This window comes from Ornithodoros turicata, chromosome 1 (assembly GCF_037126465.1).
Source record: "Ornithodoros turicata isolate Travis chromosome 1, ASM3712646v1, whole genome shotgun sequence".
Taxonomy (NCBI): Eukaryota; Metazoa; Arthropoda; class Arachnida; order Ixodida; family Argasidae; genus Ornithodoros; species Ornithodoros turicata.
Genome location: NC_088201.1, coordinates 74,504,531 through 74,519,414, shown reverse-complemented (window position 1 = coordinate 74,519,414; position 14,884 = coordinate 74,504,531). Strand labels below are relative to the sequence as shown.

Genomic DNA, 14,884 nt, shown 5'->3' with positions numbered 1-14,884 from the left:
TCAGATGGGAGGATTCGGCCACTACAGTCGAAGATCGATGCCGTCACCGAAGCGCCAGCACCACGAGATGTGAATGGTCTGAAGTCATAACTTGGTTTTACTGGATGTTACGCCCGGTTTGTGCCTCATTTCGCGACTGTCGTGGAACCTTTGTGCAAGCTACTTCGAAAAGGTACTCCCCTTCACTGGAGCAGAGAGCAGCAGGACGCGTTCAACGACATTAAGCGACTTCTTGGCGCGGCAAGATTACTGTTCCCCTTCGACCCCCAGCTGCCGGTCATCGTGACCGCAGATGCATCCAGTTACTGGATCGTAGCTGTGCTTCAGCAAGTTGGAAACTGCGGACTACGTACGGTAGCATTCGCATCCAGAACACTGTCGACGGCGGAACGCAAGTACTCTGCAGGAGAACGAGAAGCACTGGCATGTCTTTGGGCCTGTGAGCGGTGGCATGTCTACTTATGGGGCAGGCTGTTTACGCTCGGGACTGACCATCAGGCACTCGTGGCGGTGCTGTCAACACGAGGGTCAGGGCGGCGACCCTTGCGTATTGTCCGATGGACGGCAAGACTTCTGAACTACAATTACACCGTGGAACATCAGAAAGGGAGCGATAACGTCATCGCCGACGCATTATCAAGAGTGCCACTGACCAGTAATGAGGAGACTAAATTCGACAAGGAAGTAGTCTCCTGGCTAACGACGTGTCTAAACAAGGCAGATCTACAGCAGGCATTACATAAAGATGCAATTCTGCAGAAGGTCATGGGATACGTCACAACGTCATGGCCTCCAAAGCGATGCGTGGAAGAAGAAATGGTCTCCTTCTATCAAATTCGGGAAGAATTATCTATCGTCGATGGCATGTTGTTCCGGGGAGAGATTGGTGGTGCCCCCCAGGACACTAGCTGAAAGGATCATCTCTCAGGCACACGAGACTCACCCGGGAATTGTCGGAACCAAGCACCGCATAAGAGATGCCCATTGGTGGAGAGGCGTCGACCGTGAAGTTGAGGCCTATGTGAAAAAATGCGGAATCTGTCAGGCGGCAGACAAGTCTGCGAAGCCGTCACTTACACCGTTGCGGCATGTACCGTTTCCGGAAAAACCTTGGCAGAAGCTTGCCATCGATATTGTTGGTCCGTTTGAGAGGGCTCCTCAAGGGACAAGATTCGCCATTTCTTTGTTCAAACAGAACCTTGGTTCAACCAGTCTCTGAAAGATCAAGTACAGCTGGCTATGCTTGAAAGCAAACCAATGCTCGAGATCGTGGAGCAAAGCCTGTTTATCTTCCGGTGTACGCCACATGCAACGACCGGATGTGCTCCTGCAGTGCTTTTCCACGGAAGGATGCCCAGGATCGTGCTGCACATTTCGGGAATACCGGTGCCTCCGTCCGATGTAAAGGATCTTCGCAAACGAGTGGAAGCTTGTCAGCATTACACGTTACACAGCTGAGCATACGTTACACAGATGAGCGCCGAAATGCGAAGACTCAAATTTTTCAGCCTGGCGATTTCGTCAGAATCAAGCTCAAGGAGAAGGGCAAATCCATGCCCAGGTATTCTAAGCCCCTCGAAGTTCTAGAGAAGTGCGGAGCCAGCTCATTTCTGCTAGGAGACAACCGAGTGTGGAACGCATCAAAACTGGCCTTCTACCCTTATCATGTGCCTGCGAGTTCAGGGGACTTTCACTTGGAGGTTTGCAGTGCCGGTAATCGTCAACGATGGTCCCTGTACCTCGACTCTGACGCCCGAGGTTCCGCTAAGTCAGCTAGCACCGTCCCTAGGGAGTGAAGAGGCCCACATCGACCATACCGACCAGGGCACCGCAGGTGTGGTATAGACAGACGAGCAAGTAAATCACCCTCCGCTGGCTGAAGAACTGAATGGTAACAGTGCAGCGAGTGATTCTCCTACGCCATCCCCAACGCTGTCCGAGAACTTGACGAATCCAGAAAGCCACTCGTCATCGCACGAGTTACAGTTGAGTCAACCCCAAAGACCACGCCGTCCACCGTTGTATTTGCGAGATTATGCATCTTAGCGAATGGAGTTTGTTTTGTATTGTATTTTGCATTGTTATTGAGATGACGTGTTATTGACGTAGGGGTTCCCGTAAGGGCTATTAACATTTACTAACACCACTAATCACTATCGCTGTTATCTTTTAGATGTGATCATTGACATGTGCCGTTGTTATCTTGTTTACCGTCTTTTTGGTTCTGCGCCGCTGTGCGGCTTCCAGTCTTTCGACGAGAGTATATAACTGATTGCAAGGAATAAAGTGTTGTTGTTGGCCATGGGCGTGAGTCTGGTTGAATACCTTGCCTGTTCGTGTGCGGCCGCTTGGCGGAATACAACAAATACGATTGCGGATGAACGATTATTCTGATCTCCTTACACTATGTATAGTTCGCTTTCCATCAGGTTTCCGAATTGGCAGATTCGGTCGTTTGGTTCGGGCACAGACGACTCGCTAAAACGCTGTCAAAATAATTTTGAATGACGACCAACGTGGCATGTGGTACCTGATTATCCATGAAAATCACTGCTTTCTCATTCTTATTCCCAATCAGTCTCATATTATTCCAACCGCATGGTTCCAACAAGCCAAACTACCGCTTGAGACACCCTTTAATTAATCACTGGATCATGTTTTCTTAAACTGTTAATCCTTTTCACTATGGTCTTGGCGCATTATGGTCGTGGTTACCGCTGCGCCATTAAAACACGAATCATCATCATCACCACTTGAGACATGAATATACAGATACGTGAAAAACTTTAACGTGACATCGGGAAAAAAACTGCACCAGAAAACTACACGAAACAAAAGACAAGGCAAAGGACTCTGCTGGCATTTATTTCTTGATTTGCATTGTTTCTCACACAGTATGAAGAGGTGGCTATGTTAGAGCCTTATATAACAATAGTAGTTATATTTTAATAGCTAACGATTTCTGTCTTCAGCTTCTTCCTTCCTTGCTTGACGATCTCTTTTCATTCTTAAACATGCTGTGGTGTCACAGTGGATGTCCTAAGTACATTCACGCAAAATGTACAATGAAAGCGAGCGCGCTCATACACGCACACATGCACACAGAAAGAGACCTTTTCAAGCAAGAGGACAGTGTGCGCTCGTGCAGCGTAGGAGGGTGGTTCCATAAGTTTCCGGCCCGACCAACTTTTAATAGTCATAGAGACGAAACAAGTGTATCACTTTTCGACATAGTCACCCTTAACTTCGATGCACTTTTGACACCTTTCAACCAGCATTCTTATACCCTTGAAAAAATAGTCCGAAGTTTTGTCCGCAAAATGCTGGAAAGCTGCCCTTGCACCTCACTATCGTTTTGAAATCTCCGTCCTCTGAGATCCCTCTTCAAATTTGAGAACAGGAAGTAGTCACTCGGTGCCAAGTATGGACTGTAGGGTGGGTGGTAGATTTCTTCGAAGCCGCACTCCTTCAGTGCAGCCTTGGCAACAGAAGCCGTGTGGACAGGGGCATTGTCCTGGAGCAACCGGACACCTCGACTCAACCTGCCGCGCCTCTTTTCCTTGATGGCGTCTCGTAGTCGGTGCAGGAGTGAAGCATAATAAGTCGCATTCACTGTGGTGTTCCTCTCTTTGAAGTCGATGAGGAGGGTCCCGTGACAATCCCAAAATATTGTTGCCATGATCTTCTTTGTGGATTGTGTGACCTTGGCTTTTCTTGGGGGTGCTTCTCCTGGTTTGCGCCATTCCATCGACTCCTCTTTCGAAAGGGGATCTTAGTAGAGCACCATATCTCTCATCCCCTGTGACAATTGACTTCAATATTTCTTCTTCGTTCCAGAGCTCCAAAAACTCTTTGGCACAGACGACGCGCTGTTGCTTTTGAACTGACGAGAGAAGTCGTGACACCCATCTCGCACTGACCTTTTTCATGTGAAGGCCCTCGCCGATGATGCAAAAAACGGTTGTTTTGGAAAGCCCCAGCCTTTCTGAGATTTCCTTCACCTTCAGACGCCTGTCGCTCAGCACTTCCTCCTCGACAAGAGACAAATTTTCTTGTGTCACCACTTCCACTGGACGACCATCGCGTGGATCATCTTCAATGGACTCTCGCCCCAGTCGAAACTGCTTTGCCCAGTCTTTTACCGTTGTGTACGACGGAGGGGCTTCCCTGTACACAATGTCCAGTCGCGCTTTAATTTCTTTAGGCGAAAGTCCCTCTTTTGTCAAGAATTTTATCACAGCGCGGTACTCGATTTTTTTTTTTTTTTTTCATTTTAACTGAGGAGTGCACCCTGGCTGTTTGAAATGCCGCTCTCCAACCGACAAAAGCATGGAGAGGGTTGAGGGTGGTGCTCCGGCGCTCCAACAGATGGCGCCACGCGTCCTTAATCGCATTTTCAAATTCGCGCGCATTTTCTACCTCGGGCCGGAAACTTATGGAACCACCCTCGTATATGCAGTACTGAATTCCACTTGTTTTATGTGGCCTTTGTCGATCCACCAAATTATCAACATTATAAAGTAGAAACGTAAAATGAAACCGCGTGCACACACGACACACAAGCACAGAGAAAGTTGATAAGTTGATAACAAAATTTAAAACGATATGGAGAAATTGAATTCGGCACCCAACTAATTCTGTAACTCCAAAAGACAAAAAAAAACATGCACAAAGAAAAGATTGTGGCAAGAACAGAAACGCGTCGTAAAACACGCACCCGCCAAAACGTAGTCGTGGGGCCACAATTGTATACGAAGCGATAACATGTGCTCAACATAAACGACAGTGCGATAGCAACAGCGGAGATGTCCGCTACCGCGTCAACAATAACAACATCACACACCGAGAGCGCACAAAACGTAATAAACGAATTCCAAAGAATACTGTGCAATAAACCTCAGAAGCACTGTCAGAGCTGCATCCCTCTTGCTGAAGGGCCAGACACCAGACACCTTTACAATGTGAAAAGGTCTACCGTCCAGTACAGAGAAAGAAAAGTACCTTGTAATAGTAATCCACAGATTAATGAACAATAATTAGAAAAGTGCGCAATCTCTGTCTGCATTGAGACAACGTGCCAATTTGTCGCTAACTGGAAAACATTTGACTTCAAACCGCTTGAAATGTCTCCTCCAGGTTATTCAGAAGCCCCCCGAAGGCATAGAACAATCTGTTTTACTTTCCTCTTCAATTCAACACCGAACTTGCTTTATTTATTTATTTTTATTTTGACGTAAATACACCCAAGTTCGGTTTGACGTTTTGCTTCGCCGTGTCGTTGGAGGCGAACGAGCTTTGCCACGCGTACCGTTTCTTTAACGTAACGTAAAAGTACTAAAGTAAAGTAAAACACTACGGTTCCGACACGACTGAGCCCGCCCCAATTTTTTTGTACCATGTTAACACTGTGCTAGTAACTGTGGCTATGAGCGACGTACACACGTCGATCGATCAGCAGCGAAACTAAACACAGTAAATGTGTCATGCCCAGCTTTAGCCATAGAGATATCCTTATATCCCTCGTTTTATCGATATGTATTGATGACCGAAACAAGCTTTCACAGATTATAGGAGATATTGGGGAGTTTTAGTTGTCCACTTCTGCTCCTCCGATAGCTTCCGACTCAGCTTTCCGCAAACTGCGCATGCGTAAACTGAGTCGGAGATCTCTATCGGCTACGAAAAATATCGGAGGAGGAGCAGAAGTGGAGGAGGAGTAGGAGGAGGAGGAGGAGGAGGAGTGTCGTTGGGAGGAACCCGAGAGGTCTGCCTGATTAAGCGGCATGTTTCTCGGGAAGGGAAAGGTGGTGGAGAGGAGGAGAGGAAAGGGTGAAGTGGAAGACCAAGCGGAATCCGCTCGGGGGGAGGATAGCTGCGTCCATGGGCCGACTTCAGGGGAACTGTGCCGGCATACGCCGATTACACATCTGAGGGAACGAAAAAATATCGGAATCCCACTCGTTCCGAATTTATCGGACTTCTTTCGTGCGAGCTTTCGTGCTCCCACTCAGCTGGAGCATGCGCACAGCGTTGACTTACAAACAAGATGGCTGACAACAACAGAAACAATATCGTTCGCTTGCGGCGTGCACTGCGAACGATTTTGGTCTGTAACTTCCCGAAACCATGGCTGGGTGACAACCACGGGTATCGTAGCGGACGTTCTGAAGAAAGGACAGTGGATTGTTGACGAGGCGTAGTGTGTGTACTTCGCACCTTGTGTGACTTTCCCTCGTCTGGACGCCTAAGCCTAAGTGAAGATGTGCATTGTTTCGCAGACTATTTGCGACCAAAAGCTGTTGAGAAACATTTAGCAACATTACGTCTTCCAGAACCGTTGATACAAATGCTTGTAACACGCATTTCATGCGCATAATGTAACTGGATACTAGCAAACGAAGTTAAGATTTTTGCGAACAGATGGCGTCCCGCTTGATTTTCCGTATCGGTGGGTAGTTCTCGGTGACTTTTCGTCTGCAAACTAAAACTGCGGACAAGCGCTTTACGAATCATTCCCACCGACTCGTGAGTCGTATCTGTTTTTCCGACATCGTACCGGTCGGCGTGTTATCGTAGTGGGAACTAAAACTCCCTAGTGCTACACTAAATGGCTGGTGTAAACGTGTCAACGGAAGACACCGAATAACTTTTTTAGTCCACATTGGAATTTATAGCGATGGATTATCTGTTTCGCATGCGTTTTGACGTGTGTCATACTCCTGCCAAGCTTTGCACGCATGAAAAGTGTTCACGAGACGTTAGCGTAGCATTCTGTAGGTGGAATGATATATATGTGAATTGATGGACGTGTGTAATGTCATGCGTTCACGCTGTCATATTGGACTGGATAATTGTTCTTTTGTCGTATCATTCGTAAAATGTTGACGTTTTGCTCATGCACGTAATGTAAGCTTACCCAAGAAGCACAATGTATTGAAAGTCGAGTGCAATAGGGGTGGACGGTATGTGTCTTATCAATGTTTTTTACCTTCACGGCAGAGCTGTACGTAACGCGTTACTGTTTGTAACTAAGTAACGACCTAGTTACTTTGCAAAAAATATAACTAGGAACGTACTTAGTTACAAAAATTGGTAGCGCGTTACTGCAAGTTACTCGTTCCTTTTTTTCTTTTTGCTCACTGTCACCAACCACGACCGCCAGTTGTGGTTTTTCCCGCGCACGTGGCGGTATTCCACGAGGCTCAAGCATGCGGAAAAATCCCCAGCGAAGAGAAAAGGATACCAGAGAGCAACGCCTTTTTCATTACTCTATAGTGTCCACAGTGTTTCAGCACACTCAATGTGTCCCTTCTTTCAAGTATTCACTGCGCTCAGGGCGTCTAGTGCTTTGTCTCTCTGTCCCCTACTCGAGAACTCATGTCAATGATCATGTGAAGGCCTCCTTGTGAATGAACTCCGTTTTTTTCCCTGAAAATCCCTCTTACAGATCACCGCCTTCAACCCTGTTGTCCGTATGGTGTACATTTGGCCTTGGGCTTATTTAATGCAAGCGCGAGTCGACAGTGTACATGAGACAATACAGCATACAAGATAACATATGTAGGCGATATAGGGATGTTCGGCTAGAGTTTGGAACGGCGACACTGGCGCCGGCTTTCTTCCCTGGTTAGCGGGCGGAGGAAAAGTTTTCCAGCATATTCTACGAGCGTAGGATACGATGTTGGCGATTGCATACGTCATCGCGCGAACACTGTCTTGTGTTCGACCTACCTCAGTGAATGTGTGCCATGCTTGATAAAATAACTGCAGGAAACTGCGAAATAACTGAAATAAATGCGGGAAATAACTTATCCTTGCCACCACAGGTGGCACTGATGGTAGTGATGAGCGAGGGCGCCCTCTGGGCAGCTGAACGAGCCTACAGATAGGCGATGCTTTCGTATTTCTGCTGTCTGGTATGCAAATGTAACGTATAGAAGTAACTCGTTACTTCAAAGTAACGAGAACGCGTTCCTTTTATTTGTGAGTAACGGGTAACGTATTTAGTTACTATTTTTTCGAAGGAACGAGTAACGTATTTATTTCCTTTTTTTTGGGGGGGGGGGGGTAACGTGTACAGCTCTGCTTCACGGTTATGATCAAGGCCGTCCACACCTATTGCATATAGGCTTTCAGTACGTTGTGCTGCTTGCGTACTGAGTAATCTGCAGTTTCATCCCAAACCCAACCTGTGGGAGATATAAACCGTGACGATAAACATGTCATCATTGCAGCCACAAAACAACGATGGTAGACAACAAGTGTCTCCTGTGTGTTAAAGCACTGTGTTCCATTTTGCCCACCAAGTGCATTCCTGCGAATACGTAATATACCACTCAGAACTATGAAGTGTCTTTCCTTCTGCTAAAATTTAGAGAGCGCGTTACTACATATTGAATGTCTGAGAAAGGACACCATTTCACGTTGTCCCAGAGGCTGCAAGATAAGAGCAGCTACACATTAAGCATGTGAAATCAATGAAAGTGGAATTGCCGTGGAATAGGGTGATGCCGTTAAACTTGAGTACCTTGGCGAGTACCGTTAAAAGGCAACAAAAACAACTCCCAGCTGGCTGAAGGCCCGTAAGCAGCCCACTGTCTATGAACCATGCCCGTGTTTTTATACTTTGTCCGAGGTCCCCTCCAACATATATTTTTTTCGTTTGAATTCAACAGATACGACTTCCGCACCTTGTTGAATTCTTGTTCGAGTTAAAATGAAACTACCGAGGGGTCTTTCACCAGAACCAAGATAAACCCCACTATCGTCAACTTAAAGGCAAGTTATAATACTGTTGTCCAATCAGGCGCTGTATCCCTTCTGATACTAAAAGAAACTCCAGCACCTTCGTCAACAAATTTCAACTCCCGCAAAGGAGCAATCGGATATCGTGACATTTTCAAGTAAAGCACTACGGATCGGACACGACTGAGCTCGTCCATTTTTTTTTTTTTTTTACTCTTGAGAACTTGATGAGTGTCATGTGCCTTTGTAAATGTTTTTCCACGGTCAGTTTCCACTCTGCAGCTTTCCCTGTACATGTACGCACATGATCTCCAATTTTATTTCAAACCTCAGTGCAACGTGTGGCACTCGTTTGGAAACAGTGCGAGCTAGAAAAACACACCGGGTCAACAGAACGGCGATGTTTCACTCACCTTGATCGGTATACTTTCGAAATGCAGCGTTTCTCTCTGGACAGGCATGTACCTATCCGCCATCAAGGTCCGCTTCGATGCCAATACACGCACATAAAAACGAGCCTCAAAACAGGCATAACAATAAGATGAAAATGTACGTACAAAGTGGATTCTTCATCTCAGCTAAAATCGATTTACTCTCACTTTACCCTCGTGCAACATATAATCCGTGACTTCACGATGCTGGACTATCTCGTTGTGTCGAATAAATTGGAATGACACAAAGGACGTGTACTTCATGTTGTGCGAGAGCGATTAGGGTTTTCTTAAGTAAGGATAGCACATAAATTTTTGGCCTGTGGATCTATCCTTCTCTCTTTCACCCCGAATATAGTTACCACGCAACAGGTCTCTAGTGCTATGCATATCTCTTATCATGTCTTATCGATGAGTGACATTCCTGCACAGCTTCCAGAGCAGTATATATAGTTACAGCGTATAGCAGAATCGTATTATTTACATATTCATGCCGCGGTGCACTCTCTGCCTGCTGTTCTGTACGCGTGTTCCTCGTCTATCACACAGATTTGTGCAGGAAATCGATATGTTGTACGGCATGTTCAGGGAAAATGTCCGATGTATAACCAATATTGTAACCTAGTACCTTATCGAAGGAAAGCCTTCAAGCATTCAACACCACGCATACGTACCATGTTAAACATGTTTTGGGGGCAACGATAAAACTCTGTCAACTTCTCCGTCATGACAACTCTGTCTTGCAGGGTATGGAAAGACGAGTCGCCGAGGAAGAAAACGTTCATGGGCCGCCACAGATGCATGTTGCTGCTAGGGCCGTTGCTTGGAACGGCCCCATAGTCTGAAACAACGTAAAGTATTGTAGCCATTAGAGGTTCCCACGCATACTGAGCTCTTACGTACATGGCAAATTTCGCATCTATAAATTGGCTATGTTTTGCTGCAAAGTTTACACTCCTGGATGCACATTCAAATCTTGACGGTATCATTGCCTTCAGCTTGAGGAGGTGGTAGGGACAGGAACACAAAACAAGTGTAGACAGGGATGTGGCTGTCCATACCCAGAGCCGGTGCTAGGGGTGTGCGGGGCCTGAGGCAAAGGCACATCGCGGGGCCTGTTTCACACCAGCAGTAATGAAAAGATAAGAAATGATCAGATTTTCGCCGTGGGAGATTTTAGCAGTACGGGAAAGGCAGCAGGAGAGAAGGGTGCGAAATCTGCGCTATAACTTGCAGGGTTGGCAGATTTTTCTTAAAAGTGGGACTTTTTCTCATCACATGACGGAACGGCACATAGCACATTCTTCTCTCATTTCTGTTTTAGTCGAAGATCGCGCGTGCGATTAAGTGCATGCCTGATATTTAACAAAAAGTAATCCCTGGTCGAGGGCTTCGTGCGCGCCCCGCGCACGAAGCCCTCAACCAGGGATTACTTTTTACGCGCTATGCAAGCGCGGGACCTAAGGCGGTCGCCTTACTCCCCCCCCCCCCCCATCGCCGACCCTGTCCATACCACAACCTCAAGCTCAATGAAAACGATATGATCAACATCGCTGCACCAGCTTGCTTGCGTTTTAATGCTTTGTTCATTCAAATCTAGTGCTGATTTACCATAGTTTCATACAATAGCCACCTACCAACATCAGAAATGCCTCTAAGTACACGGTCATAAAATTGCATGGCAAAGGTCAAGAAAGTCGGTCTAACCCGCGAGATGAGAACGTTACTCGCAGAGCTGACTTGTACTTGAGACAGCGTGTCTCAAAACGATAGCCGATGAGCGGTTGTCGTCTTGTTCGTGACGGGTCGTAAGGGTAGGCAGCATGTGTCTCTTGGGTATTGAAGCACCGTATACCATTTTGCCCACCAAGTGTTTCCCTGCGAATAAGGGATACACCACTAAGAACTATGAGCCGTACCTTGCTTCAGCTGAAATTTAAACAAGCAGTTGCTACTTTCTATACATGTCGAACGTTTGGTGGGGTTTTGTGACCGGTTTGATGGGAGGGTATTTTTCTCTCTGGGTCATTTTTCCTGTTTCTTTTGTTTGTTTACTCCTGTCTTTTCTTCTTCTTTTTCTCCATTCTACTCCTTCGCCCTTCGTCATTTTCTGCTATATTTTTCTTTTCTGGCATGTCAAGTGTATACGTACAGCTCCGGTCAACCTTAATAATAACACTGAAAAAAAAATCGGTCTCACTTCCCACCGCGCCAACAATCACCCTTGGGGCACAGGGGGAAGGAAAGGGGAAAGCACAGGGGAAAGAATCCTTGCATTAACTAACACAATAATTTTGTTCAACTAAGATTTCTTCATGGCCCCAAGGGTTGCTGTAATTGCGCTCGGAAACGAGACCACATTTTTTCCAGTATCATTAGCAAGGTTGACCGGAGCGGTACACCCGTTGTGTCATTAAGTGAGTACGTGCCATGAAGTAGCTGGTCTCCTGGAGCCAATTTTCTCAATATTTTTCTTTTTATAATCGATCAATCAAAGAAAACGATTTCACGTTGTCCTAGAGGCTCCAACATACTGACGTAGCTACACATTAATGATTTTAGTAGTAAACAAAATACATTAAAGTATAATCAAAAGTGTGTTAATATCTTATATATTTATATCCTATATATAATATATCGTAACACATTAAATTAAAGCATATATAAAGTAAATGACAGGATGTTGCTGTGAAACTATTAAAGTGAATACTGTTAAACAACAACAGCAGGTACATGCATGGCGATGGGATGATGTGTGTATCCCATCGAAATGATGTGGCGGTGTAAAACACCTTGAGTAATTCAGAATATTCACCCAGCTGCAGCTTACATGTGCATACCAAGGGGGAATATTAAATCGCACATTATCACACTTGCATGAGTATACAATTAAATTGCCAGAAATTTTAGTGTGTTGTTCAAGTACGCGCCAATTCCGATACAACGCACCTTCTGTGTTCTCGAATCATTATGACGTCATAGCATCAGGTTCCTCACGCAGCACTAGCTAGCAAAAGAGAGAGAGAAAAAAGAAAAGAAAAACAAGCATGCACAGTCGACCCGCACTTGATGCCAGAAACTGAAACCGTCACATATCCTTCTTCGAACAATATTATATCCTAGTACCGTACCATTTTGTATGTGTTTTGTTTTTCCTTTTTTTTTTTCTAAAGGAATAGCAAGTCGACTACGCGTAACTTTTCCTCCCTCTCTTTTTTTCAATAAAGATATCCCCACCCAGTACCGTGTGGAAGGAAAACATTCAAGCACTCAACGCCATGCATACATACCATGTCAAGTATGCTTTGGGGGTAAAGATAAGACTTTCCCGGCATGACAACCCTGTCTTGCAGGGGATGGAGCGATGAGTCGCCGAGGAAAAAACCGTTCATGGGCCTCCACAGGTAGATCATACTGTGAGGGCTGGTGCCTCGAATGGGCCGATGATCTGAAACAATATAAAAGTCTTAGAGCCATTAGAGGTTCAGAAGCATTCTGAATCATACCGTGCGTGGTAAATTTATATTTTATTTATTATAATTTTTAATGTATAATAATTATATAATATATATAATAATTATATATAAATGTAATAATATTAATAATTATAATAACTTTATTTTATTTATAATTTATTCCTATTCCAATAAATAATCAATGTTTCCCAGTAACGTTTACACCCCTTAGTGCCGTGAATACGTTTTCTACTCTACTAGTGCTACTTTGCTTTTCATGAAATTTCCACCTACCAGCATCAGAACTGCCTCCAAGTGCATTGTCGAAGAACTCCATTGCCAAAGCTGGTGCAACGTGGACGTTACTGGGGGAGCTCACTTGTGTTAGGGACAGCGTGTCCCAAAATAATATCCGATGAATGGTGGTTGTCTTCTTGCTCGGAACAAGTCGTGACTATTTTGAGCCATCAAAAAATCTCAGTTGTAAAAACGCAAGCTGGCAAGCACACCTGTATGAACGCCTTGCGAAATTTCTTAATTAGGAAGCTTTTATGGCGAGCGCAGAGGAAACGTTTTCACGCGCTTCAGAATAACCTGTTTTCCGGGTAGTTAAAATGTCGTTAAGCACAGGGGCTCCTAACAGCCGTTCATATCTCAAGCAACAGGTGACACGTGTTAGGGCTCCAGATATGAATTGAAGAAGGTACGCGTCATTAATGCCAGCATTTCAAAAGCATAAGAATTATACCCCTGCCACACGGCAAACTGAATGGCATTCCCAGTGAGTCGTTCGTACTGCATCGAGCTACACGAAGAAACAGAATGTCATAAGCAATTAAAGCACCAGGGCCTAACCACCAGGCAATTAAAGCACCAGGGTCTAACATACGAAGCATTATGCAGGTACATTCAGCATATTTTTATTTCTTTTCCTCGAAACTAGCGAAACATTAGATTATTTCACAAAATCGTTGCGTTTTCGACGACGCTCAGGTGGCTAAGTATAGCAAGTAAAGACAAGTAGGAAGCCTATCTGCACCACACTTGGCAACATGGCGACTGAGAACGTGGATACTTCTCAAAAAAACAGTGTTAAGCCCTCCTTCCTTCATGTCAAAAGTTATTACAGGAGCAAAAACCACAACAATAAATGACGGGGAAATGATGATGACATGAGATGTTTCCCCGTGGTAGCCACAGTACCCTACCCCACTTTACAGAGGTTAATATGAGAGGAAGAATTAGAGTTATTAAACTTGTGATAAGTGTCATGGTTGTGGTCACACCTGGGCGAAAAAGAAGCTTGGAGGGGAAACTTGCAGAGCGTGTGACGTAATGGACGCGGACACAAGTCACCTTCTTTCGACAGCCCTCACCCCGCCCTGGTTATGAACATCTATCCTTCTCCTGGAAACCGCACCACTGGTTCGTAATAGGGGCGTGCACACATTCAGGTAGACTGACTTTCTGGTGCCTTCGCCAGGCAGCTTTAATAAAAGTGGTGTCAGCGATTCATTTCTTCTGGAAGGCCACTGACCTGTCGATCCATGAAAAACACTCAACAACGGCACAATCTGACCCTGGTAGTGCACTACAACTCGCCTTCTTTGTTGTACACCATGCCAACCCTGGAATATGGACCACAGGGTTTTTAGCCTTCTCTATGGTCTCCTTTGTCGCAGAAATCAGTCGTGTCGTATTGCACACGGCTTATCTGGCCAAAGATTTTCAAAAGACTTTCCTGAGGACAGTCCCTGTAGCTTATGCGCGTGAAATTACGGTACCCAACTCATTTTATTCTCCTGTACATACACATTTTAAGGTATACTCAATGACAGCGATGTGCATACATGTCACGCAACTTCCTTACAGTTTTCGAAGATTTTCAGTATTATATGTGGTGAATGTTTTCCTAGCAATAGAGGGGAAAAGTGAGAATTGGTTTATTTGTGATATCATAGTTTTTACTTTCACTTCCAGCTCTTACTCTGTGGAGGTCGCAGTGAAAAATTAAAAGGTTTGTTTATGTACTTGTATTTCTGTACAGTGCACATTGCCTTTGTTCACAGTGTTGCAGTCCTAAATTTATGTGCCTCTGCTCTGTTCTTCCTGACTGATACTGCCACTCGTAATTGCGAAATGCATTAAGTGAATGTGTCATGTTATGTGGGTGAAGTGTACGGAAACACCACAAACTGCACACAGAGGAACAACTGATAGAAATATGTGTGATCAACAAGGATAGACACCAGT

General features: G+C 45.2%; 1 protein-coding gene across 3 annotated transcripts; it reads right to left on the bottom strand.

Annotated features, from left to right (window-relative positions):
• Positions 1–2,857: 2,857 nt before the first annotated feature.
• On the bottom strand, positions 2,858–13,050 carry LOC135378396 (uncharacterized). Of its 3 annotated transcripts, XR_010418352.1 has the most exons (5): positions 12,926–13,050; positions 12,467–12,624; positions 10,884–11,054; positions 9,159–10,017; positions 2,858–8,189 (listed from the first exon to the last, which is right to left on the bottom strand). XR_010418352.1 is itself a non-coding variant. In XM_064611432.1 (3 exons), the coding sequence occupies exons 1-3, from the start codon at positions 12,966–12,968 to the stop codon at positions 9,958–9,960; spliced, it is 261 nt and encodes an 86-aa protein (XP_064467502.1). In that variant the 5' UTR covers positions 12,969–13,050; the 3' UTR covers positions 2,858–9,957. The 3 variants fall into 3 exon arrangements, 1 of the variants encoding a protein (XP_064467502.1); XR_010418351.1 differs by having other exon boundaries at positions 2,858–10,017; XM_064611432.1 differs by lacking the exon at positions 10,884–11,054 and having other exon boundaries at positions 2,858–10,017.
• Between the last annotated feature and the right edge of the window lie 1,834 nt (positions 13,051–14,884).